The 25,204-nt window shown below is 53.2% G+C and overlaps 1 protein-coding gene across 12 annotated transcripts in view; it reads left to right on the forward strand.

The window, feature by feature from the left end:
- The window catches only part of fat1a (FAT atypical cadherin 1a), a 72,912-nt gene that overhangs the window by 35,432 nt on the left and 12,276 nt on the right, over window positions 1–25,204 (forward strand). For 10 of the 12 annotated variants that reach the window (XR_010329944.1, XM_064334991.1, XM_064335001.1 and 7 more), the window contains exons 5-20: window positions 231–560; window positions 925–1,135; window positions 1,470–1,538; window positions 2,024–2,163; window positions 8,332–8,607; window positions 9,009–9,219; window positions 10,270–14,343; window positions 15,099–15,295; window positions 15,540–15,693; window positions 17,755–17,988; window positions 20,373–20,762; window positions 21,539–21,753; window positions 22,307–22,444; window positions 22,780–22,923; window positions 23,219–23,416; window positions 24,396–25,203. Coding sequence is in view for 11 of the 12 variants with exons in the window: in XM_064334991.1 (XP_064191061.1) it covers window positions 231–560; window positions 925–1,135; window positions 1,470–1,538; window positions 2,024–2,163; window positions 8,332–8,607; window positions 9,009–9,219; window positions 10,270–14,343; window positions 15,099–15,295; window positions 15,540–15,693; window positions 17,755–17,988; window positions 20,373–20,762; window positions 21,539–21,753; window positions 22,307–22,444; window positions 22,780–22,923; window positions 23,219–23,416; window positions 24,396–25,203 (7,789 nt within the window). In the remaining variant the exon portion in view is untranslated. The remainder of the gene's footprint in view (window positions 1–230; window positions 561–924; window positions 1,136–1,469; window positions 1,539–2,023; window positions 2,164–8,331; window positions 8,608–9,008; window positions 9,220–10,269; window positions 14,344–15,098; window positions 15,296–15,539; window positions 15,694–17,754; window positions 17,989–20,372; window positions 20,763–21,538; window positions 21,754–22,306; window positions 22,445–22,779; window positions 22,924–23,218; window positions 23,417–24,395; window position 25,204) is intronic. The other 2 variants (XM_064334996.1, XM_064334998.1) reach the window with 1 other exon arrangement.

The raw sequence follows: 25,204 nt of genomic DNA on the forward strand, positions 1-25,204 counted from the left end.
TTAAACCGTTTGGACTTGGGCCTGCGGTACCCGCTCTAAAAAGAAAAAAGAGAAAAAAAAAAGAAAACCAAGAATGCAATGGCTCAGTACTGCATACCGTTAACAAATGTGGTATTGCTATGTCTAAATTCTCTTTTTCCTTTATAGTGGTTGTTTACCAGAATGCAGTTACGCAAATAACGGAAATTCTGTCAAATCTGAATATTGTCTCGTGTGACCTCCCACAACAGATCACGGTCACCGACCACGGCGTCCCGCCGAAGTCCACGTCCGTCCGGGTGATCGTGCGGGTGCTGGACGAGAACGACAACCGGCCGCAGTTCCTGGAGAAGCTCTACAAGATCAAGCTTCCCGAGCGGGAGAGGCCGGAGAAGGAGAGGCTGGCCAAGAGGGACCCCGTGTACCGGGTCATCGCCTCGGACCGCGACCGGGGCCCCAACGCCGAGGTCTCCTACAGCATCGAGGAGGGCGACGAGCACGGGAAGTTCTTCATCGAGCCCAAGACCGGGCTGGTGTCCTCCAAGAAGTTCTCCTCGGCCGGAGAGTACGACATCCTGACCGTAAGCGTCATTCGGGCCGCCCGCCGCTCATCGTTTCGCTAATCCCGCAGCTGCTCCGATCGGCGCTTGCCTTAAGGCTGCTGCTGCCGCACAGACATCATAAACGCAGGAGTGTATGATTATTATAGCTAGCTAGGTTATGTGTTCACTGTCGGGTGCCATCTGGCTGCGGCTTCTCCCTCTCTGTGCATAATCTGCCAACATTGTCTCGTACAGAACAGAGACATCTGGTTCAGCCTTGCATTAGTCTGTCTGTGTTTTCATAAAGAGGGGGATGTGCGGTTTTTTTTTCTTCTTGTGATGTCACACGGTGGACGTTGCTGAGCGGGTTTCTCTCTCCGCTTCTTTTGACTGGCTGTCGCAGATCAAGGCGGTGGACAACGGCCGGCCGCAGAAGTGGTCCACCTGCCGGCTGCACATCGAGTGGATCCCCCGGCCCCCGCCCTCGGCTCGGCCGCTGGCCTTCGACGAGGAGTCCTTCTCCTTCTCCGTCATGGAGGGCGACCCGGTGGCGCACATGGTGGGGGTCATCACCACTGAGTCCACGGACTCGCCCGTCTGGTTCGAGATCACAGGTGAGCCCCAGGATTTCGCGTGGCCGTAGACTGCGTTTGCGTGGGCTTCTGCTCGGAGGAAAGTTCCCCTCCAGCACCATTTGGCCTTTTTTCCAAGCGTGTAAATGGCAAATAATAATGCTCAACGGCTGCTAGTTCTAAACCTCTTGTAGTCATTTTCTTTGCATGGTGTAGTAACTTAGTCTGACAGACTCTCTTCCTTTTCCCTCCTCCTAACATCCTAACTTCCCCTGTGACTGACGTCTCTTTCTCTTTCTCTCTTGTCTGTTTTCTGCATTTCCTGCTGCGCTCTTTTGGAATGTTTTTGTTGGTTTCGCTTCTTTGGATTTGCAAGGAGACGCGCAAGCTCAGGAAGCGTTTTACGTCGTTCAGACGGCTTGTGACCTGAACTGTACAGCGGAAGGTACTAACTGCTGCTCAGATCTCCTGATCCGCCGGTCTGGTGCATTATGAGATCTGTGGTGACGTCCTGTGGTACACTGTGGTGTTCATTAATCAGTGTGTTCGTTGTTCATAGCGCTGTAATGGTTTTGTTGTGATGCGGTTCATTAAGAAATGCGCTTTCATACATAAACATACACATGTACGTGTTTGTGTTTGTCTGTATGGAATGCCTCTCATGTTAACATTTCATATGTCAAACAGGATTCTTCTTTGTAAAGATATACGAGTAAATCTGTCTTAATGTGAATTTTCACAGTGCTAGTAACTGTATGCTTTTTTTTTTAGATAGACTGTCTGTTCTGTGGCCGCGGCACAGCCGAAGTGAGATGTAGAACGCGCGCGGTAGACCGGCTGCGCGTAGGTGTGAGAGGCTCACCTTTCCCGCGGCTGACGGGATGATGATGCTCCTTTTAATCTCCTGTCAATTCTCATTGTGTAAACCAGGTGGCAACCATGACAGCCGCTTCGACGTGGGCAAGGGCAGCGGCACCGTCATCATCGCCAGACCCCTCGACGCCGAGCAGAAATCAAATTACAACCTGACAGTGGAGGCAACAGATGGAACCGAATCTATCAGCACCCAGGTAATTGAATCGCTAATGAAATGTTTATGGAAAGTGGAATTTGTAGCAGATCCGCCCCCGCCCCCTCCGTCGCCATTTGGGGGCCATGTAGCGAGGACATTATGGGGGGGTGGGTAAAAAAAAAATGGAAGCGTTTGGCAGCGGGAGGGGGGGGTGGGGTGAAGGCAACATCGTGCTGTTTATAAAGCAATCAAAGGCAGCTAAGTGAATGTTCTTTCAGATGCAAGTCCTTCTGTCACTTTGGGCGAGCTCGTTCCAGTCTTCTCTGCCATTCAGGTTTACAAGAAATGATTATTCAGGCAGACCCAGCAGGGACCCAAAAAAAAGGAAAAAAGAATCTGGGCTGAGATTCTCTTGTTTGTCAGAGGTTCTTTTTTGACGGTGCCTGCACGTGGATCGCTGTCAACTCGTTTATCTGCGGGAAATGAACTGGGAAGGGACGCGGGTCTGCTGACGCCCCCCTTCGCCGTCTGCCTCGGCGGTTTGGCGCATGGCGTCTGGCGCCCCCCCCCCCAGTTCTTCGGGGCTCGCAGGCTGTGTTCGCCAGGCCGAGCGCGGCAGCCGTCGGCGGCCCGCTCAAACCGCTCGGTCCTCCACAGAGCCGGCTTGCGCCGCTGCGCTGTGCTCCGACGGAGGGCTGGGAACAGGGAAAATACAACGAAGGAACCCGGGGAGGGGGGTCCTACTTAAGAATAATTATAGCCGTGTTCGGTGTAACCACTTCCCGAGACGCGTCTCTTAAATTAATTAGGAATTTAATCCGGGCAGGTGTTTTGTTCAGCCTGAATACTCAGGCTGGATTTTCCCCTGCTTTGCCGGGAAGGCTCCACCTGTGTACTTTCCCCTCCAGGATGTATCGGCAAGCCTTCCCCATCTGCGGCGCCTCCTGACCCGAGCGGAGGCCGGCATTGCATGCGCATCATCATTATGCAAATGTGCGGGGCTGCGGTGCAGCGCTAAGAACGCTTTAAGTGCTTCCGCTTACAAAACCCGAACGAGCCCGCAGTTGACCGTCGTTGTTTCGCTGCAGTTTTTCCCGGCGAGTAAAAGGTTTCGGTCGGACCGCGCGCTCCTCTGTAATTACCTTAGGGCGGCGCGGCGATGCGCGGCAGCCTGGGAAAGGGACAGCGGAGCGCAGGTGTCGTTCGCAGCTACGGCGTCCAGGAGCGGAGCGAGGACGCGGGGGTCGGGGCGTTGTCGTTTAAGGCGGGGCTGGCGCTCTCTCTGCGCGGTTCAAGTGGAGCTCGCCGTTCGACCGCGTCCCTTCTTGGGGGGAAATGCGATAAAGACGACCTTTCGCACGGTTGCGCGTCGATGAAAGCGCGCCCGCTCACTCGTTGTAATCTCCCGGGGCTGGCGTACCAATCCTCCGTTTCTGGGCAAAGGAACGAAAAACGCGATGATAGAGGACGGTCACGTTTTGGGCCGCAAGTCAAACATTAACACATATAAATCATTCTTGTCTGGGAGGGGAACAGGACGGAGTGATAGAAGAAGACGGTCACATTTTGAGCTGTGAAACGGTCTTGTGCGTTTTTAACGAGGGCCGGTGGACTTGTAGCATTTTTCAGGGCCTCGTAGCCGTCGGACCTGGTCGGCCTCGGCCGCAGAGCGCAGACGGAGGAAGTTTATTTCGGCTGTTCTGGACGATGCCCTTTGCATTTTTCGCAGGCTCTCATGTTAATGAAACACAGGACCCCACGCCCCTCCCCCCCCCTTTTCGGCAGCCCCTGGGTGTTTATATTAATAACTGCGCTGTTTACAGAGCAGGCACGCTTATCCAGGCCTGCCCGCCCGCCCACGGCTCTAGCCTTACAGCACACGTCACCCGTGACTGTAAACTCTCCTGCGCTTTGAGCGAGCGAGCTAGCTGCCGAGTCAGTTTGGTCTTTAAAGATCCTGTGGTATTTTATCTGAAGAGCGGGGGCATTAACCCCTGTAACCTGGCTCTGTGCACCTGCCCCCCCCCCCCCCATGTCAAATGGGTGCACGTTTCCTGTCCATACACACTGTGGCTGCTCAGGTCACCGATGAAAAACGAGGATAAGAGCTCTCGTTTGACCTCCCTGTGCAAATAACAGTGAAACGCAGCCTGCCGCTGGCTGTTATGGAACCGGCCTGTGCCTTCCGTGCTCGGGGGTTGGGAGCCCCTGTTCCCAGCCACTTTTCAACCGCGGGCCGTCTTCCCTGCTTCTGAAGTCCTGTTAAGACCCAAACAGGCAAGGAACCGACAGAACAGAGAGAATGAGGAATGAAGCCGCCGAAGGGACAGATAGGGACCAAACGGAGAACGAACAGAACGACCAAACGGGGAACAAACAGAAAGACCAAACGGGGAACGAACAGAACGAGCCGTACAGTCCTCAGCAACATACCATCTTTTCTTACGTTCCGCAGTGCGGTCCTTCTAGATTTTGGAGTTCATCGTTGCTATGCTGTGGGCATCTTGTGCATTTGTTGAGTGTCTTTTTTTTTGTATAAGCACTATGGACTGCATGTACAGGAGATTTATTGGGCCTGCTGTACTGTAGATACAACCAGACACAGCTGTACTTCAGGAGAGCCGAAGCTTTGGTAAATACAATTTGTAACTGTCATCACCTTTGTATTAACATAGTCTGTATAGTGAAGGAAACCGGCTCAAATATTTGCCCTTCATTACGAAAAGAAACCGATGTGATCTTGAACAGTCTGTTATCGTTATTTGTTTTCCATATCATTACCTTGGTTATTATTTGGTCTTTTTTAAAGATTGAGCATAAGGGATCATTGAACACAAGTATGGCATTACAGCATTGCGTCTTGTCCGTTTTAATATTCATGCCATGACTAACAGCGATACGAGAATATTTCTGTGTATTTTCCGTGTAGCCTTTCATTTCGATTTCATTTGTAGACCTGAGCTGATCTCTGCACAGTTCCAAAGCACAGGCTTTTCGTATTGTATTATTCAGAAACTCGCTCGTTCGTTGAAAATCTGTCCCCACTTCCACCTCTATTTCGAAGGAATCAGTTTTTCATCTTTCTCAGAAAATATACACCAATTGGCATTTACAACGAGTTTCTAAAGGCGTCTGCTTTCACAAGCGCATGTGCGTATAGATATACGTATATTAAAGGATTTTTCCATCACGACCAAAATGGCACTCGGTAAGGGGAAACAGCCTGTTTGCCAAACAGACGTAAAGCCCAGAGCAGATTAGAGCCGAGATACAAACTTATTTTTGTAATAACATGCTGTTTGCGTCCGCGCTCGGAAAGCGGGGAATTTTAATCAAATTTGGTGTTACGCCGCATTAGACGTGTCCGTTACGGACAGAGCCCTGTGGAAGGTTTCCAGTGCTTATCTGGTTAGGAACGGGCCCTGTGTGCCATCTGCACGCTGTGACTGGCAGGCTCCTTCACTCCCTCCCTCCTTCTCTCCCTCCCTGCCTCCCTCTCTCCCCCCAGCCTCATGTTACAGGTGCCAAGCCACATTTTCTTTCTCCTCCATCAAAAGAACCGCATTTGACAGATATTGAATTTTATGGACGTTCGTGAATAGACTACGCTACGGGGAGAAAAAAAATAAAAATAAAAGCGGTCGCCGGCCGCTTTGGCCCGTCCCTGGCCCGGTCGCGCAAAATCAAGATTAGCAGGCGTTAATTTTCAGCGGGAATCTTTGTCTGCCATTTTTGTTTTGTTTATTTTTGGCCCGGGCCTGTCGCCTGGCAAATGGCACCGCTCGCGGCGTGATGAACCCGCGGGGGCGGTGGCGTGACGCGCGCTTCATATTGAATTCTTGGATGTGTGATTAACACTGTTGGGTGGGGGTGGGGGGGGCGGACGGGGGAGAGCGGTGGTGGAAATGCGTTGATCTGCGTCCGCTCAACAATATGTCCGCCCAGTGCAATATGTCAGCGCCTCGTTTTCGGGTTGTTGTCTTTAGGTTTCTTTTATCCGGCCTGGGGTTGGTCGTGTGGTCTTTGGGGGGGGGAGATGGCTTATTGGGTTACGTTCCAGAAAGACAAAATGGCCCCCAGCTCCGGGAGGGCATTTACTCGCGGGGTCGGCCGATATCGCTCTGCATTCCACTGTGGGCATCTCACTGCCAGGCCCCGTGCCAGGCAGCCAGGACCCCCATACAGTACCCCACACGAATGCCTTAAACTTCTGCACATCTCTCTCTCCCTCTCCCCCTCTCTCTCTGTCTCTCTCTTTGATGCCTGAACTTCTGTCTCCCCCCCCTCTCTCTCTCTCTCTCTCTCATTGCATTCTCCTTTTCTCTTTCTGTTTTGTTCTCTGACTCAGCTCTCACTCTCTCCTCTCTCTTTCTGTTTCTATCTTAGTGTCTCACTCTCTCTGCCTTGCATTCTCCTTTGCTCTTCTCTTTTTTGTTCTGACTCTGACCTCATCTCTCTCTCCCCCTCCCCCCCCTCTCTCTTGCGCCCCTCTCGGACCCGTAGGTTCTGTCCTTTGCCCTTTACCAGCGCTCATAATGGCCGTGGGCCTCCCGCCGGTCTAAAAATGGGTCCGTTAAGCCTTTTCATGCTGCCGTACGGCTGTGGCCCGTCTCCGAGCGCTGATGTGTTTGACATGCCCATTCGTCTCCGTCCGTTAGAGACCCCCGCAGAACAGGGACCTCTGGGGAGGGGGGGAATATAGACCGGGTGTGGGGGGGGGGGGGCTTCCCGTTCAAACGGCTGGTGGATTTCGGCAGTTACGGCGCTGTTCATAGACTCCATCGGCGGCTCTCCCGCGCCGCTAGCGGCGGCCGCGCAGACGAGGCGGTATTGTCCAGAGCGCCACGTGGCTCCCGTGCGCGTCACACCACCAGGGGGCGCTCCAGGCCCCAGGGAGCCTCAGGGCTTGATGTGAGGGAAAGAGAGGGCGGGGGGTAATCCCCTCCTCCTGTCCCTGGGACAGAAAGACGAGGCCTTTTTGTTCCTCGTTTTGATGTTGTTCTTCCCGTTTTCCTGTTTTGGAAAGGCACGTGCAGATGAGGGCGTGTGCGTGGAGCTGAGCGCGGTGGCACCGTGCTCTCAGACTCAAAAAGGCAGCATTGTCCGCGGTTAAAGACTGCGGGTTATCGAGAAGGAACTTCGGCTTCATTTTTTCATTTTGGGCCACTATAATTGTGAATGCACACAGTACACATGGCTCTAATTCATTTCTTTCTCGAAATTGACTACTCTATGAAGGAAAAATCCAATATTCTCACTTGAAACATCGATCACTGGGACGCTTTAAGGCTCTAAATCTGGTCGTTCTGCAGATGTCTTTCCAGGACAACATGAGTGGTTTGAGTCTGACATTGAAGGCATCGTAGTTTCAGACCTGAACATGACTCCCGCCCTGCTCTGATTCATTAAGTTTAGGCCTATGCCCAGGTGTACCGGCGGATAATTGTGAAGTGCGCATGCCGTACAAGTCACCTTGAGCGAGGAATTCGCTAATGCGCCTTTCCCCAGTTTTCGGTTGTAATCTCTCTTCCGAAATCTACGAGGCCTGTGGTTGATAAAACCGCTGCACTGCAGGATCGATGTGTGAGGCTGCGGAGCATTTTAATGAATTACGTTTTTTACTTTCAATAAAGCCCGAGGGCCTTGCATTCGCGTTGTTCCACATTCGTTGTCTTTATTTGAAGACGGAACACTTCTCCTTCTGAAATACTCTCAGGAAGGGAGTCCTCGAAAACCAGTGTAATTCAGGTTATTGAGTTTTTGTTATCGCGTGTATTACTGTGACTGTGAATATTATTTTTTTTAAACGGTTTGTTGAAGCTTGAATGGAAGGTCTTAACCTTGGATTTAACACCGAGGTCAAATGAGTAAGGAAAGGCTGTAAGGATGCTTTTGTAGTTTCACTGTTACAGATAAACTTTGTGAAATTTGAGTCCATTTTAGTCCATATTTCTCTCAAAGGAATACTTTTTTAGGGGAGTTTAGAGGAGGGAGTCGGTTTGGATGTGTGAAGTGAATGGTTTTACTTAGTTTAATGTTATTTGGAAAAAGTAAATACTTGTAAATAGAGTCCGATTTTGCATTCACCACTTAAAGCATTGATCTGGGCTGAATCAAAGTCGCATTAATGCCTTTGCTAATGACCTCAATTACGCAAGCCTGGGCGGGAGCAATTAAACAAGCAAGAGGTGTGTTTCTCCCCTCCCCCCTTCCCTCCGTCCGATAGGTGCTTATCCGGGTGATCGATACGAACAACCACCGGCCGCAGTTCTCCCAGCCCAAGTACGAGATCAGCATTCCCGAGGACACGCCCCCGGAGACGGAGGTGCTGCGGATCAGCGCCACGGACCAGGACGAGAAGAACAAGCTGACCTTCACCCTGCTGAGCAGCACCGACCCCTTCAGCCTGCGCAAGTTCCGGCTGGACCCGGGGACCGGCGTGCTCTACACGGCCGAGAGGCTGGACCACGAGGCCATGCGCACGCACACGCTCACCGTCATGGTACGCTCACGCCCCGGTCACGCTCCTGGTCTGGTCATGCTCCGGTCACGGTCCAGTCATGGTCCGGTTATGGTCCAGTCATGATCTGGTCATGGTCCGGTTATGGTCCGGTCATGTTCCGGTCATGCCCTGGTCCATCTCTTCCTTGCGCTGAACCCGTTACAGACAAGCAGCCGGTAGTGAGGCGTGCAGGGCTGAGAGGATGTTAGCTGATAGTTTCCTCTCATTTTTTAATTAAACGACCTTCACGTTTTCCCAGCCCCCCCCCCCCCTTCCCCCCTTCCTCTGCTTCATTAACTTTAATTGAAATGTTTTGCATACAAATAAGAAAACTTGTGAAGTTTATTTCAGTTTTTTTTAATCCATCCATTCATTCGTCTGGGTCCGATGCCTGTTTTCAGGTCCGGGATCAAGATATTCCGGTGAAGCGCAACCTGGTGAGGGTCATCGTGAATGTAGAGGACACCAACGACAACGCGCCCTGGTTCATTGGCACCCCCTACGTGGGCCGGGTGTTCGAGTCCGCCTCCGTGGGCACTGCGGTGCTGCAGGTCACTGCCCTGGACAAAGACAAGGGCCCCAACGCCGAGGTTCTCTACAGCATAGAGTCAGGTGTGTACATACACCGCCCTCACACGCACGCACGCATATCTGCCCTCACACGCACACACACACACAAACACGCTGGTGTACAAACATGCACACACACACACACGCAAACGTGCTGGCACACAAACAAACTTGCTGGCAGACAAATATGCACACGCACACACACAGACACAAAGTGCGCACACGCACTCCGTGTACACACAGGCACGCGCATGCGATACGCCACGTTGCCATCTCATTCCCAGAATTCCATCCCCGGTGACCCCCGCAAGCCTCATAATACGCCGCGTTGTTGGCCTCTACGTTTGGGTTTATGAGTGGTCAGCGACAGAAGATGCATTTGTGCCATCCAGAGGTCGCCATAGCTCTCTGCCAACGCAGCGGGGCCTGCCATGAATGGCGGGTTTAGTGGGGGGGGGGGGTTCCGGGGCCCGTGGGAGACCTACAGGAAGCAGCCCCGCTCTTTCCCACCATTGTCTAATAGATAAACAACGCCATCGGGGTGGGGGGGGTGGGTGCGGGGGACGTATTTCGGCGGAACGTTTCTGTCTGGGACGCGCATTGCTGAGATGTTTGGGATGACTGCAGCTAATTGGAGCTGCGCAGCCCTGGAAGAAGGGCTCTATGAATCCAAGCCGGCTGAGACCAGAACGGAGAGAACAAGCCGCATTTCCAGCCGCCATCGATTAGTTTCAAGTCTTCGCTGCGTCAAAAATAAATAAATTAATAAATAGAAAGCTTCTAATTGCTTTTATGTTTATGATGCGAAAAAATACATTGATGCGCAATTACATGACCATTTAAAAATGTTAAACTGCTGCCATTGCCCTATTTAGAAAATAAATAAATAAAATGTTGCTACAGGGAGCTGTTAGTTATGACTTTGCTTCTGATGTTTTCATGGTTTTAATTTAATTTGCAGACGTTATGAAGCAGAACCTGAACCCCAGCTTTCAAATTGAGATGCACGCATACTCTTGTGTTTATTAATAGCATATTTTCTAATATGATGTACTTAACTATTATTATTTTGATGTGTTTTTTTCCCCATAGGAAATGTTGCCAATTCATTCGCCATCGATCCAGTCCTGGGAACCATAACCGTGTCAAAGGAGCTTGATCGCAGCAGCAGGAGCCATTTCGAGCTGGCCGTGAAAGCCTCGGACAAGGGAACCCCTGCGTTGAGCGCCACAGCAACTGTCCACATTGACGTCACGATATCTGACAACGCTGCCCCCAGGTTTGCTGAGAGGGAGTTCTCCGCAGAGGTCAGCGAAAGCGTGCCGGTTGGCACCTTCGTCAGCCTGGTCGAGGCATCCAGCCAGTCTTCGGTCTTCTACCAGATCAAGGAAGGTAATGTGGACGGCGCCTTCGACATCAACCCCAACTCTGGCGTGGTCGTTACCCAGAGGGCGCTGGACTACGAGGTTCGACCCTCCTATAAGCTGAGCGTGCAGGGCACCAACATGGCGGGGCAGGCGAGCAACGCCACGCTCCTCATCCACCTGAGGGACGAGAACGATAACGCCCCCACCTTCACCCAGGCTGAGTTCACCGGGGTGATCAGCGAGGCCGCTCCTGTCAACAGCGTGGTCTTGACCGAGGACAACGTGCCGCTGGTGATCCGTGCCACGGATGCCGACCGGGATGCCAATGCCATGCTCGTTTACCACATCGTCGAGCCTTTTGCCCATAACTACTTCGCCATCGACTCCAGCACTGGGGCCATCCGGACCACGACTGGCCTGGACTACGAGCAGAGGAGGGTTTTCCACTTCACCGTCCAAGTCCACGATATGGGGATGCCACGCCTGTTTGCCGACATCGCAGCCAACGTGACGGTCCGAGTCATCGATGTCAATGACTGCGCCCCGCGGTTCAGCCAGGAGCTGTATGAGGCCTCCCTCATTGTCCCCACGTACAAAGGGGTGCAGGTGCTTGCTGTGAATGCCACGGATGCGGACTCCGGCCCCAACGCCAAGCTCATCTTCTCCATCTCAGAGGGCAACATCGGGGACAAGTTCAAGATGGACCCAAGCTCGGGTGTGATTTCTATGCAGAATGTCACCCAACTGAGGAGCCGGTATGAGCTGAGGGTGAGGGTGTCTGATGGAAGATTCGCTAGTACCGCCACGGTGAAAATAAACATCCGGGAAAACAAGGAGAGCAGCCTTAAGTTCACCCAGAGCTCATACAGTGCCTCTGTCAAAGAAAACTCCCCCGAAAAGAAAACGCTTGCAGTTATTGCCACAGTGGGAAACCAGGTGAACGAGCCCCTGTTCTACAGCATCTTGAACCCGGATGAAAGGTTCCAAATCAGCCGTACGTCCGGCGTGCTGTCGACCACGGGCGTGCCCTTTGACCGAGAAGAACGGGATTCGTACGATGTGGTTGTGGAGGTGACGAGGGAAGACAGATCCTCTGGACTTGCTCACGTAGTCGTAACGGTGACCATCGAGGATGAGAATGATAACCCGCCCATGTTTGTCAACCTGCCCTATCATGCGCTGGTGCAGGTGGATGCCGAGGTCGGCCAGGCCATCAGGCAGGTAACCGCCGTAGATGGAGATGTTGGCAGAAATGCCGAGATCCACTACTACCTAAGGGAGCATCATGACTTCTTCAAGATAAGCCCTGCGGGTGAAATCTCCCTGAAGAAGCCGTTCGATAAGGAGACACTGAACACAGAGTTTGTGGTCCACATTGTAGCCGAAGACGGGGGAGAGCCTGCCCTTTCAGCAGAAGTGGAAGTGCCCATTACAGTTGTGAACAAAGCCGTGCCGGTGTTTGAAAGGCCCTTCTACAGCATTGAGATCCCGGAGAGCGTCCAACTGCACACTCCTGTGGTGCATGTTCAGGCTAACAACTCCGAAGGGCCACGCATCGTGTACACCATCTCTGAGGGAGACCCTCTCAGCCAGTTCACAATCAACTTCAACACGGGGGTTGTGCACGTGGTCCGGCCGCTAGATTTTGAGACTCATCCTGCATACAAGCTGAGCGTGAGGGCCACAGACTCTCTGACTGGGGCTCACTCTGATGTCTTCGTTGACATCATCCTTGAGGATGTCAATGACAACCCCCCGGAATTCCTAGCTAAGGCCTACAATGGCAATGTGTCGGAGGCCTCTGTCATCGGCACCTCTGTGCTGCAGGTGGCGGCCATGGACGTTGACACGGGTAACAACAAGGCAGTTTTCTACCAGCTGCTGGAGGACGAGGATGGGAGCTCGGACTACTTCAGCATCGACCGCGACAGCGGGGTCATCTGGACAGCCCTTGTGCTGGACCGCGAGGAACGGCCCCAACACAGGCTGACCGTGAGAGCTGTAGACGGAGGGGTGCCCGCTCTCTCCACCGAGGTTGAGGTAGTTGTTGATGTTACTGACCTGAACGACAACCCGCCAGCCTTCACTCAGCATCTCTACGAAGCCACCGTCAGTGAGCTGGCTTCCCGTGGCCACTTCATCACACACGTGCAGGCCTCTGATGCTGACAGCTCAGATGCTGGCAAGCTGGAGTTTGCCATTCTTTCTGGGAACGATGACCAGAACTTTGCCATCAACCCCAAGACGGGAGCAATTACCATCTCCAATCACCGCAAGCAGCACATGGAGCCGTTGTACAACCTCAACGTGTCGGTTTCCGATGGCGTGTTCAGGAGCTCATCCATGGTCAGGGTCACGGTAATCAGTGCCAACTTCCACAGCCCCGCCTTCTCTCAGCTCGATTACGTGGTGGAGCTTGTGGAGAACTCTCCAGCCAGGACTATGGTGGCGGAAGCCAAAGCAACCGACGAGGACTCTGGCATCTATGGCAGAGTGACGTACCACATTGTGAATGACTTAGCCAGGGAAAAGTTTTCTGTCAATGAAGAAGGGGTGATCTTCACCCAGGAGAGCCTGGACCGGGAGAATTCAGTAGAGAAGGTGATCCCCATAAGCTTGATGGCAAAAGATGGTGGAGGAAAAGTCGGCTTTTGCACCATCAATGTAATCTTGACCGACGTCAATGACAACACACCCCAATTCAGAGCAGCTGAGTACAGAGTCAATGTGGCCTCGGACGTCCCGAGGGGAACCACAGTGCTTCGCGTCGGGGCTTCGGATGTGGATGAGGGGAGCAATGCTGACATCGCCTACTCCATCGAGGCAGAGGTGGAAAACGTGGAGGAGAACTTTGAGATACACCCCTTCAGCGGTGCCATTGTGACCAAGGAGAGCCTTATTGGATTGGAGAATGACCTCTACTCCTTCTTTGTGAGGGCTAAAGATGCTGGGAGCCCATCCAGGCAGTCCGTGGTTCCAGTCTACATTCGCATCCTGGCCCCCGACACTCCGGTGCCAAAATTTGCGGAGCCACAGTACAGGTATGCCATCGCCGAGGACCTTCCCGTGGGCTCCGAGATTGATGTGGTGCAGGCTGAGAGTGACCAACCGGTCATCTACAGTCTGGTCAAGGGGAACACTCCAGAGAGCAACCAGGATGAGGTGTTTGTAGTGGACAGGGACACGGGGAGCCTGAAACTGGAGAAGAGCCTGGACCATGAGATGGCCAAGTGGTACCAACTCACACTGCTGGCACAGAGTGGACCTGAGGGCAGCCAGGTGGTGACGGCGGCTGACATCAACATTCAGGTGAAGGACGTCAACGACAACCGTCCCGCCTTCGAGTCGGACCCTTACCAGGCTGTGGTGGTAGAGAACGTTCCGGCAGGCACCCCGGTGATCCAGGTGAAGGCGACGGACCTGGACTCCGGGACCAACGGCCAGGTGGTGTACAGCTTGGATCAGAACCAGGAGTCGGAGGACGTCCCGGAGCTATTCGCCATCAATAGCGAGACCGGCTGGGTGACCACCTTGAAGGAGCTGGACCGGGAGCAGCAGAGCCAGCACGTAGTGGCGGTGGTGGCATCAGACCGAGGGGAGAAGACCCAGCTGGTGGCCCGTGCCAAGGTGGAGGTGACCGTGGCGGACGTGAACGACAACCCGCCCCGCTTCACGGCCGAGATCTACAAAGGGACGGTGAGCGAGGACGACCCGCCGCCCAGCGGGGTCATCGCCATCCTCAGCACTACCGACGCAGACTCGGAAGAGATCAACAAGCAGATCAACTACTTCATAACAGGTCAGTGAACCCCAGGGCTAAACATCTGCCGGGAGACTGCTCTGCGAGCATAGCTTTTCAGAGATTAAAACCAGCTAATGAGAAGACTTTATCTACATAACCGCATATTTACATTAATTAAAGAAAATATCCATGAAATGTACTTTTAAATTGGTAAACAGTCTTTCAGTTAAAGGCTAAATTGAAAGCTTGTGTCAAATATTTGGGTCACTGTGGAAAAGAAGAACTGTAATTATCTCAGTAACTGAATTGTTGAACTGACTAGGGAAATGCACAACCTCTGGTACTAATTAACATGTGAATAATAATTGCAAGTTTAAAATCTGAGAAATGCTCATTAGTTTGGCTGTGGTGCGAACTTACTCCCTCCAGCAATTCTCACCCGAATGGCTTCCTCTTTTTGTTTGAGTCAAGAAGACAAAACATTTATTTTATTATTTCTTGTTTATTGCAAGTACAGTCTGAACCTAAAGGTTTTTAGGGTTGTTTTCAAGTAATGCACTGTTATGGGAACAAGAAAAAGGAACTGCAAATTGCTGTAAATGCTTTAAGGTGTGAGATCACAAATGTGATCTGATTAGAATGTTCTTAACCAAACATTATAATGCTGATGTAACAATCACTACCAGTAATTGAAAACAATGGAGTTCTGTTCTAGAACTCTGAATTAAATCTTTGAAAAGGCTTTCCATAAAGCCTACAAGGTGTTAACAGTCAAGCAGTTACAGTTGAGCGTGACTGTGGGTTCTTCTCAGGGGGAGATCCGCTGGGGCAGTTCGCAATCGAGCACACTCAGAACGAGTGGAAAGTCTCTGTGCGGAAGCCCCTGGACCGCGAGGAGAGGGACAACTACCTGCTCAACATCACCGCCACCGACGGCACCTTCCTGGCCAGAGCCGTGGTGGAGGTCAAGGTCTTGGACGCCAACGACAACAGCCCTGTTTGTGAAAAGGTGTGTTCAAAAAAAGAAACTATATAGGTTAAATATATGGGAGAGCTTCTGCACAGGATTTTGGACATTCAGCGTATTTCTGTGTAATATAACGTCGTCCATCCAGACCACTCATCCTGAAGAATGAAATTCAGCTTTGCACTGGCTCCACTGCTGTTTGTCTGACAGTAATTTTCGGTGTGAATCTATTCAGGTATAGGTGTTTAAAACACGTCTCTCTCTCTCTCTCTCTCCATCTGTGCAGACTTTCTATGCAGAGTCTGTTCCTGAGGACGCCCCTGAAGGTAGACTCATCCTGCAGGTGATTGCTACAGACGCTGACATCCGCTCCAACGGCCACATTTCATACCAGCTTCTGGGACCCGGGTCTGAGCACTTCAGCATAGACTCAGAGACGGGTATGTTCCACTGTAACGACACATTCGTGTGTGTGTGTGTACGTGTGTCTGTCTGACTGTATGTCTGTGTGTGTGTTGGTGGCCTGCTCAGCCACATACAGCGACACTAAAAAACCTCAAAACAAATGACATTTGTGGGAGCATCATCAACTTCGATCTGTAGACGCTCAGTTCATCATGTTCATGTACCCCACAGCTCTGTGTTCACACCCTGTGAAGAGTTAGTGTTTTGGGTATTTCCTTGCCTCTGCTGCACAGCTTGTATATGTCTTTTTTATACAAACACGCCTCACTGATGCACACACTGTTTAATTCATGTATGAAATAGAAGTAATAAAAATTCCACAGAATAGCCCTCCTCTCATGCGCGGAGCGTCTGTTTTACCTTTATATTTATGACGTTACACCCGCCCGCCCCTCAGAGTTTCCTCCCCATGCATTAATAATGTACGGTGCGTACGGCACCACACGGCACACTCACCTATCTGAGAGTCATCTTTCCTGCTAGTTTACATTTGTGTGTGAAGTGTTATTATTGCGCTTTCCGCAGATAACAACATGATTAACTCCCCGTGGAGCGAGAGAGTTCTATCACACTCCGCCCTTCTATGTGCGGTGTCTCTCTCTCTCTCTATCTCTCTCTCTCTCTCTCTCTTTCTTTCTCTCATTACAGTACTTGTGTCAGTATGCATTTGCACTTTTTTTTCCCCTTTTTTTTCGTAACCGCAATGAGCATGTCGAGACTGAGTGCCGTTGTCAGGCCCAGAGTCCCCAGTCAGATTAAAGGAAAGGGTTAATTGGCAACGTTTGATTTTGCACGCTGCAGCCCCTCTCTCTGCGATGCAGCAAATCTCGGCAGCCCCACACCAGAGAGCTTCACGAGAGCGGCGTTTCCCCACCTAAGCGAAAGTCAATTTGCGCCCTTCCCTTTGATATTGGATTTAGGATAACTGGGGCATTGAAAGTGTGCTGCGGCTTTTTTGAAGCGAGGTTTAATGCATCTGGAGAATTGCGGGCAGGGTTGTAAATTTATAAAGGAAGGATTGCACCGGAGGACGGCAGGATTTTCTACTTATTGGAAGTTTGTGCGAAGCTGACCACTCCATTTCCCTCGATCTCTCTTCCTCTTGGAGATGCTCATGGCAGCCAGATATATTGCTCTGCTAGGTTTTTTATATTTTTTTTTAATACACGGTTATTTATTTATTTGCGAAAAACTGTTGCTTGTAGGGATGAATTTTGCTCTTCAGTTGCGTTGGGGAAAGTGCAGTAGGCACTCCACCTCTCCACTAAACTGTGAGGCCCATGGAAGCCTTATTCTGGTTCATTAGGCGTCTAGATTGAGGGTTTTTAAAATGTTAAAAATTTTTCTTATACTCCCTTTTGACTCCTCTCAGTGGACACTGTCTGAGAACAGGGCTTGAGTTGGTAAGCTTGTACTTTTACTATTGCTGGAAACTTTTTTAGATTTTTGTTGTTGTTTTGGTTTTTTTTTTGCTGGGAGCTCGGAGTGAGAGATTGCGGTGGAATGCGAGTCGGTGGTTATTTATTTATTTATTTTTTTTTTTTAAAGGCCGTTACTGTGCCCCGTTCTCCGGGAAAGGGAAAATGAGTCAAGCGGGCCAAATATTGCCGTGGTAACAGAATGCGTTTTACGCGGTCAGGGTTCGGAATGAACCGCGGGGAAGGAAGCCAGACTCGGCCGCGCGGAGAGCCCCGTCGGCTTTGCCCAAAAACCGGCAGATGAGCTTCATCTGCGATCGGAGCCACACTGGCAGCCTTATTAAAGAAATCTGTCTCCGCGTGGGCGCTGAACAAAGCAAAGACATGATACTAACGAACAGGGAGAACTGGTTTAGGCTCGGGAGAGAAAAAAAAAGTCTGAAGAGCATTGTCTGAAAGAATGGTAAAGCACCCAAAGGGGGGGTGGTGGGGGGGGGGGGGGAAATGGGGGGGGGGAAACATGAAAGAATCGCACGAGATTAACTGCGTGACTCGACAGTGACCAGACGGCGTTTCTCTGTTTTGTGATTGGCCGTCTCCCTTTTTTTTCCCCCGCAGGCGAGGTGAAGACGCTGCTGCCCCTGGACCGCGAGGAGCGGGCGGCGTACGCGCTGACCGCCCGCGCTCTCGACGGCGGCGGGCGCCACTGCGAGGCCGTCGTCCGCATCGCCGTGGAGGACGTCAACGACAACGCGCCCCAGTTCGCCGCCGACCCCTACGCCGTCACCGTCTTCGAGAGCACCGAGCCCGGCACCTTCCTGGCGCGGCTGCAGGCCTCGGACCTCGACCTCGGTAAGCGGGGGGGGCGCCGCTCCGGCCCGCCGGTAATGCGCCGCGCGCGTCTCTACGGCAACGCCGATTGGCACACGCCGCCGGTTGAGCCCGTCCCTCGCTCTTGATTTTCTATTCATGTTAAAAGCACCTTTTGTGAGTCCCTCTGGCTACAATTGGCTGCAAATTGCACAATGCATTCCTTTGTGAAATTGGGTAAAGCTGCTTTTTTGCCAGCCCAGATGGTTGTAATGTACAAATGCGTGCTTAATTTTCCATCGCTAAAAGGAAAAATGTGCAGCCTCTGCCCGTGTATCCACAGCGGACAGCGTTTGGAGAAAATTGATTTGAATGCTTCTCCGTTGTCCTGTGAAATGTGAGATATCATTAGCCCGCTGATTTGTTGTGCTTTTTCACGGACGGGCGGCGCCGCGGGTGTTTCGACCGGGCTGCGGCGCGGATTTAACCCCCGGCCCTCGCTGTTCTGAGCGCTGTTGGGTTTTTTGTTTTTTTATTATTATTTTTTTTTATAAAAAGAGCCCCAGCCGAAACGAGGTTCCGGAGCAGCAGAAGGCCCGTTTCGCTAATGGCGCTTTCTGCTCCTTCGGTGCGCGACCTTCCTCCGGTGGGCGGGAAAAGGCGGGAGCTCTCAGCCCGTCCTTCCTTCCTGCAAACCTGGAGCCCCATCCCCCCCTAACCCCAAATCAAGCAGAACGACAGCATCTGCCAAGAAAAGATTGGCGGTAACAGAACCGGGGGGGTGGGGAGGGGTAAGAAGGGAATTTCACGGCAGTATTGGCGGCTGGCACCCCGCTCCCTCAGAAAATAAGAGCGAGGTTGTTTCCGTCCGGCTCGGTTACGGGCGTGACGAGTTATGAGTTCGGGTGGGTCTGCCCCGTTAGGAGCGGATACTTTAGGCTCCCCCCCCCCCGTCCCGCCCCCTCTGTGCGGCGGCACCGCTGGAGCAAAGGCTCGGCGTGACTGATGGGGGAGCTGATTGTGCCTGCGGGGTCACTGGGGCTCGCGCCCATTTGGAAAATGACATTTTGATGGGCCGGCTGGTGAGCCGATTCACCTCTTTGTAACTGCGAGGGAGGGAAAGTGTGTGTGTGCGTGCGTGTGTGTGTGCGTGTGTGTGTGTTGTGCCGGAGCATACAAAGCGGTTCACGTTTGGCCGTCAGTGTTTACTAATCCCGTGTACTAATCCTGAGGGAATTCATTCCTTATCTATTCTAAAGAGGGCGAGGTCAGCTGGCAGTTGACTGCAGAGTGACCCAGTTGTTTGCAGTCGGCTGTAAGCATATAATCACTGCATTAAGCACAGAGGCAACGCTGCCATTGAGTCCGTCAGTCCTTCTGCCACTGCCGTGTGCGTAATCAACCTCCTTTTACTTACTGACATGTTCATATCCACCTACGCACACACACAAGCACACACAGCTGGCCAGGCTGAGCTGTGCTGCGTATTGATTGGTTCTCAGAGCGGCCCTTGGAATGACACAGAGAGAGATTGGGTAGTGTTGTCCCCATTCTGTTGCTGTCCACTGTTCAATGAGGCTCCCCGCGTCCCCAGCCTGACTGGTTCTCTGTCCGCACTGCCAGGATAAGTGGGCTAATCTCCTCCTGCCCTGCTGTGTAACTGACAAGAAACCATTATATCCCCGCAAACTTTCTCTGCGCAGGTTTATCGAATCCTTCCAGTGTGTCAGGCCTGCAAGGCCACCCCCCGACCTCCCCCCCCCCTTCCTGATAATATGCTCACAGAGCCCATCTGGGCTGCCAAAACTGCAGTGTCTAGGGTTTGACCTCTCCCTGGGACAGTATGGGCTGTTTTCTAGCACTGCTGATGTGTCTAGCAATGAGGCCTTACACACTCAAACGCAGACACACACACACACACACACACATTCACAGCCACACATGCACCCTCACACACACACGTGCACACACTCGCGCACATATTCCCATCTGTGAAGCCGTGTTCCTAACTCACTCGATTAGTCAGACCAGTGTTACGCCCCCTGCCGCTCAGTGCTCAAGGCCAGTCCCTGAGCTTCCATGGCCACGTGACAAAGTCCCTGGAGTATGGCTTTAACGAGCCCTTTAAAATGCCCGCGTTCGGCCTTACTGCGTGGGGTACTGGCAGCCTCAGCCGTGGCAGGACGGGCGGAGGCGGTGGGAGGTCTTCGCCGAAGCTCTCATTCGATGTTTTCTTCAAACGGTCTCGCGGACCCGACGTCGCGTTGGCAAACGGCGTTCCTGCGAAGAGACGTCGGCGGCATTACCGCAGTCTGTCTCTGTCTGGTTTCGGCTGCTGGCAAACTGGCAGGCGACGAGCGTGATGTGTGATATCCGCCATCTTTCTTTCTTCCTGCCCCCTCCCCCTTTACCCCACCCCAAAACAGGTGCGAATGGCGAGGTCCTGTACTCCCTGGAGGACTCGGCGGACGGCCACTTCTCGGTGGACGAGCGGACGGGCGTGGTGAGCCTGGAGAAGCCGCTGGACCGCGAGGCGCAGGCGGTGTACGCGCTGCGGGCGCGGGCCACGGACCGCGGCGCCCCCCAGAGGCTGTCGGCGGCCTGCGCGGTGGTGGTGTCGGTGCTGGACATCAACGACAACCCGCCGGTGTTCGAGCAGCGCGAGTACGTGGCCGCGGTGGCCGAGGACGTGGCGCCCGGCTCGCAGGTGCTCCGCGTCTTCGCCGCCAGCCGCGACATCGAGGCCAACGCCGAGATCTCCTACGCCATCGTCAGCGGCAACGAGCGCGGGGTGTTCAGCGTCAACCCCCAGACAGGTGCGCGCACGCTTGGGCCTCACTCTGCGTGAGGCTCCTCTACAGAAAACCCAAAATACAGAGACAGAACCAAAATGTGTGTAATTCCCTCAAGTAAGGCCACATTTGGACAATTGGTTTGGCTGGACGCATCAAGTCACCTGACCTTACAGGCCTATTAATGCTGTTTGTACATCAAACACCTTCCCTGAGTTTTGGTTTCTTATACAGTTAACAGCCACATTTAAAATGTAAACTCAAGGAAGGCTTGACCCTTGGGAGGAGTGTAATCCTTGAAACTGAAGCCCTTAATGAGGAGTTTGTTCTCACTCTCTCTCTCTCTCTCTCTCACTTTTATCTTTTGAACTTTTGCTCTCTGCTCCTCTAACTTTCTGACTTTTTAACTCTTTTTCTCTGTTCTCCTTCCTTCATGTGGTTATGTGATGTATTCTTGCCAATCACATGGAAGCTGCACGGCTCGGTGCTTCCCATTGGCTGTCATATCAGCACCCGCTAGATACAAGTGATAATGTTTCTTTCCTGGAAGCATTTCATGCAATATGGTGGCCTGGTGACAGTGATAGTCGTTGAGCTCAAAAATATTCTCTAATTATTGTTACGGTTTATCACCCACCCATGTCATTTGCCCTCAGTCTGTCTTTCTCTCTCGCTCTTCCCTCCGTTCAGTCCAAAAGGCTTTACTATAGTGATATATATATAGCTTTGTAACGCATTTCAGAAATAAAAATCGGCAGTGGACTCATGAACGTTCCTCCCTCTCTCTCCCGTCTCCGCAGGTGACATCTTCGTGGTGGAGAGGCTGGACTACGAGACCTCGCACGAGTTCTACCTGACCGTGGAGGCGACGGACGGGGGCACGCCCTCGCTCAGCGACATGGCCACCGTCAACATCAACCTGATGGACGTCAACGACAACAGCCCGGTCTTCAGCCAGGCGGTCTACTCCGCGGTGGTCAGCGAGGACGCCGAGCTGGGGCGGACCGTGGTGACCGTGAGTCCCCGACGCCGCCTGCGTCCTGCCATGCGTTATCCCGCCTCTGCCCCGCCCCCATTTTGTGATGTCACGTGTCGTATTCCCTCCTCCTCTCTGTGTGACATCACATCTGTTGTTGTGCTAGGGTCAAAGCGTCTCTGCTTGGCAATGGTCCAGCCAATAACTCAATTACAAATCTCATTCCAGCTACAACCTTAGAGGTTGTTCTTGCTCGTCTCATTTCTCTCTCTCTCTCTTGCTTTTCAGCTTGCTCTCTCTCTCTTCCTCCCTCTCTCTCCCACCACCTTTAATGGCCATTAATCAGAGATGTGGCTCTAATCATGCCTGATACAAGTAGCCCGTGCGGAAATGAGATTTTAATGTGCGTCGGTGTCGCTGCTCGCCGGCTGCGGGGGCTCTCTCTGATTTCCCCGGGGAGGCGGGGCCGCGTTTATCGGGGGGGCGGGGCGGGACCGTCCGTGCCCGCCGCGGACCGGCATCTGATTACAGCAGGTGCGCGCTGTCCTCCCTGGCCTCGATCAAAACCCCCGCCTCTTGTCTGTCTCCGAAGGTGGCGGCGGACGACGCCGACGGGCCCGCCCACAACCACGTCCGCTACTCCATCACCGACGGCAACCAGGGCAGCCCCTTCACCATCGACCCAGTCAAGGGCGAGGTCAAAGTCGCCCGCCAGCTGGACAGAGAGAGGGTGAGCCGGACCGGGTGGATGCCAAACCAGGAGGGGAGGGCAGGGCGGTGGGGGAGGTTCAGTAAAACGTGATAAGCATGTTCAGTTATTTCGTAAACGACGTGCATGTTGTGATGGATGTTCGTCCTTGGTGATATTGTGATGGCTGTAAGGATTTTATGTTGTACTGAAACGCCTCAGACCTCTGGGACCGTGTTGCTTGTTCTGCCTGCTGAACATTAATGGCTCTGTGGACAAAGACATGCACGGGAACAGTTGATCCACTTGGCCAGTCATGCAGTTACCCCTCAACGCCACAGCAGGGCAGACCTAATAAATCATCTCTCTTGATTTAGATATCGGGGTACACTCTGACAGTGCTGGCGTCCGACAACGGCAGCCCCCCCAAGTCCAGCAGCGCCACCGTCAACATCGACGTGTCAGACGTGAACGACAACCCCCCGGTCTTCTCCCAGGCCAACCACAGCCTCGTCCTCCAGGTGAGGGTCCTGACGGCACCGCGGGGCCGTCCGACTCATCCGCCCGTCTAAGAAAGCGGAAAATGCGCGGCCGCTGTTTCTCCCGCTGTTGAAACTGTGTTTAATTGGGGAGAAGAAAATAATGAGCTCTGATTTCATGTGTAAATATAGCTTTTTGGCACGCTTACAAGTTTACCTTCCCCAGACCTACGTCTGTTCCGTTAAACTTCAAATCCCTAATCAGAGGCCCCATTTAAACGTAAAAAGAAGACGGAAAGTTTTAATTTCACAGCTTTAAACGAAATTGCTCACCCAGGAGAACGGGCCAGCCGGAACCAGCGTCCTCCAGCTGACCGTGACGGATCGGGACGCCTCCCACAACGGCCCGCCCTTCTCCTTCACCATTGTCAGCGGCAACGAGGGCGGAGCCTTCCAGATGACCCAGCAGGGGGCGCTCCTGACAGCCACCCCTCTGCTGCGGGCACTGAAGGACCATTACCTACTGCAGGTCCAGGTGGGTAATGCCACCCCCCACTCGCAACGCATAGGGACATGTAACACCGGCCAATCAAAAGCTCACTCCAAAGCTCAAAGCCAATCAAATGATGACCACCAGGGCGGGATACCAGGATTTCAGAGCCTGCTCGTCGGTTACAGAGTTACTTTGACGGATGGTCAGCCCTTTGAGTTTAGTATTCCTCTGGGACACATGGATCTTAAGTGGAGCTTTCCCTGAGTCAGAGATAACGGCCATTTTCCTCCTGTGTCTCTGGCTGATGTATGGCTTTTGAATGCTACGTAATGCTCTAGGAGGTTAGCCCTGGACCCAATGGGTGCTATTCATTGGTGCCATTGGGTGCTATTCATCATGCGTGCGCAGGAGGTAGCTCTGCTCATGAAAGGCAAATATGAAAGTTAAACTAACCTAGTGTTTTTTTTTTAATGAATCATCTGACTCATTTGATCACCCAGTGCCTTCACCACCTCTAACAGGTGGCACATCCCACAGAATAGGCTTTTTAAAAAAATCTCCTGTTGTTCTAGTCAATAAAATAAGTTGACAGTCATTTAGAGAACAGGCACTGGTGTGGGTGTCCATGCGCTAAACCGAGCTGGACAGGGTTCACCATCAATCGCGAGAACGCTCCGGAAAGGCACAGGTAATGGCGATGCCTCGATTGTGCGGAGGGACAGGCTTTGTGAAGGATGCTTGATATGCAAATGTGTGTAAATTCATGTGAATATTTATCAAAGGGAGCTGCCTGGGTTTTTAAAAACGTCCGTGTGAGGGGCTGCATCTTTAAAATGGCATCGACGTAGACAGGGAGTCATCGGAGAATGAAAAGGTCCCCAGCGCCCTCTGCTGTTGGGAATGTGTAACAGCAGCTGTGGTTCATTCTTGGTCTTGGTGAGGCGTGGATGATGTTGCTGGCTCTGAACAGGTGTGGGGGATGGGGGTCGCGGCTGAAATGGCGGTGTGCATTTGTTTACAGGTGGCAGACAGCGGGAAGCCGCAGCTGGTCTCGTCCACGTTCGTCAGCGTCCGCGTGATCGAGGAGAGCGTCCACCCGCCGTCCATCCTGCCGCTGGACATCTTCATCGCCACGCACGGGGACGAGTACCCCGGCGGCGTCCTGGGCAAGATCCACGCCACCGACCAGGACGTCTACGACACGCTCACCTACAGCCTGGCGTCGCCCGCCGACGGCCTGTTCTCCGTCTCCGCCGGCGACGGCAAGGTCATCGCTCGCAAGGGCCTGGACGCGGGCCACTACCCGCTCAACGTGACGGTGACGGACGGGCGCTTCACGGCGGCGGCGGGCGTGAGCGTGCACGTGCGCGAGGTGACGCGCCAGGCGCTGGACCGCTCGGTGGCCGTGCGCTTCGCCTCCATCGCGCCCGAGGAGTTCGTGGGCGACTACTGGCGCAACTTCCTGCGGGCGCTGCGGAACATCGCGGGCGTGCGCCGCGGCGACGTGCAGCTGGTCAGCCTGCAGCCGGCCGAGGCGGCGGCGGCGGGCGACCTGGACGTGCTGCTGGCGCTGGAGAAGTCCGGCGGGCCCTACCAGACGCACGAGCTGCTCTTCCGCAAGCTCAACGCCTCGGCCGCCGTCGTCGAGGTGATGACGGGGCTGCGCATCGTGCGCGTGGTGCGCAAGCTCTGCGCCGGCCTGGACTGCCCGCTGCACTTCTGCCAGGAGTCCGTCGCCCTGGAGACGGGCTCCCTGGCCACCTACAGCACGGCCCGGCTGAGCTTCGTCACGCCCCGGCACCAGCGCACCGCCGTCTGTCTCTGCAAAGG

This window comes from Anguilla rostrata, chromosome 5 (assembly GCF_018555375.3).
Source record: "Anguilla rostrata isolate EN2019 chromosome 5, ASM1855537v3, whole genome shotgun sequence".
Lineage (NCBI taxonomy): Eukaryota > Metazoa > Chordata > Actinopteri > Anguilliformes > Anguillidae > Anguilla > Anguilla rostrata.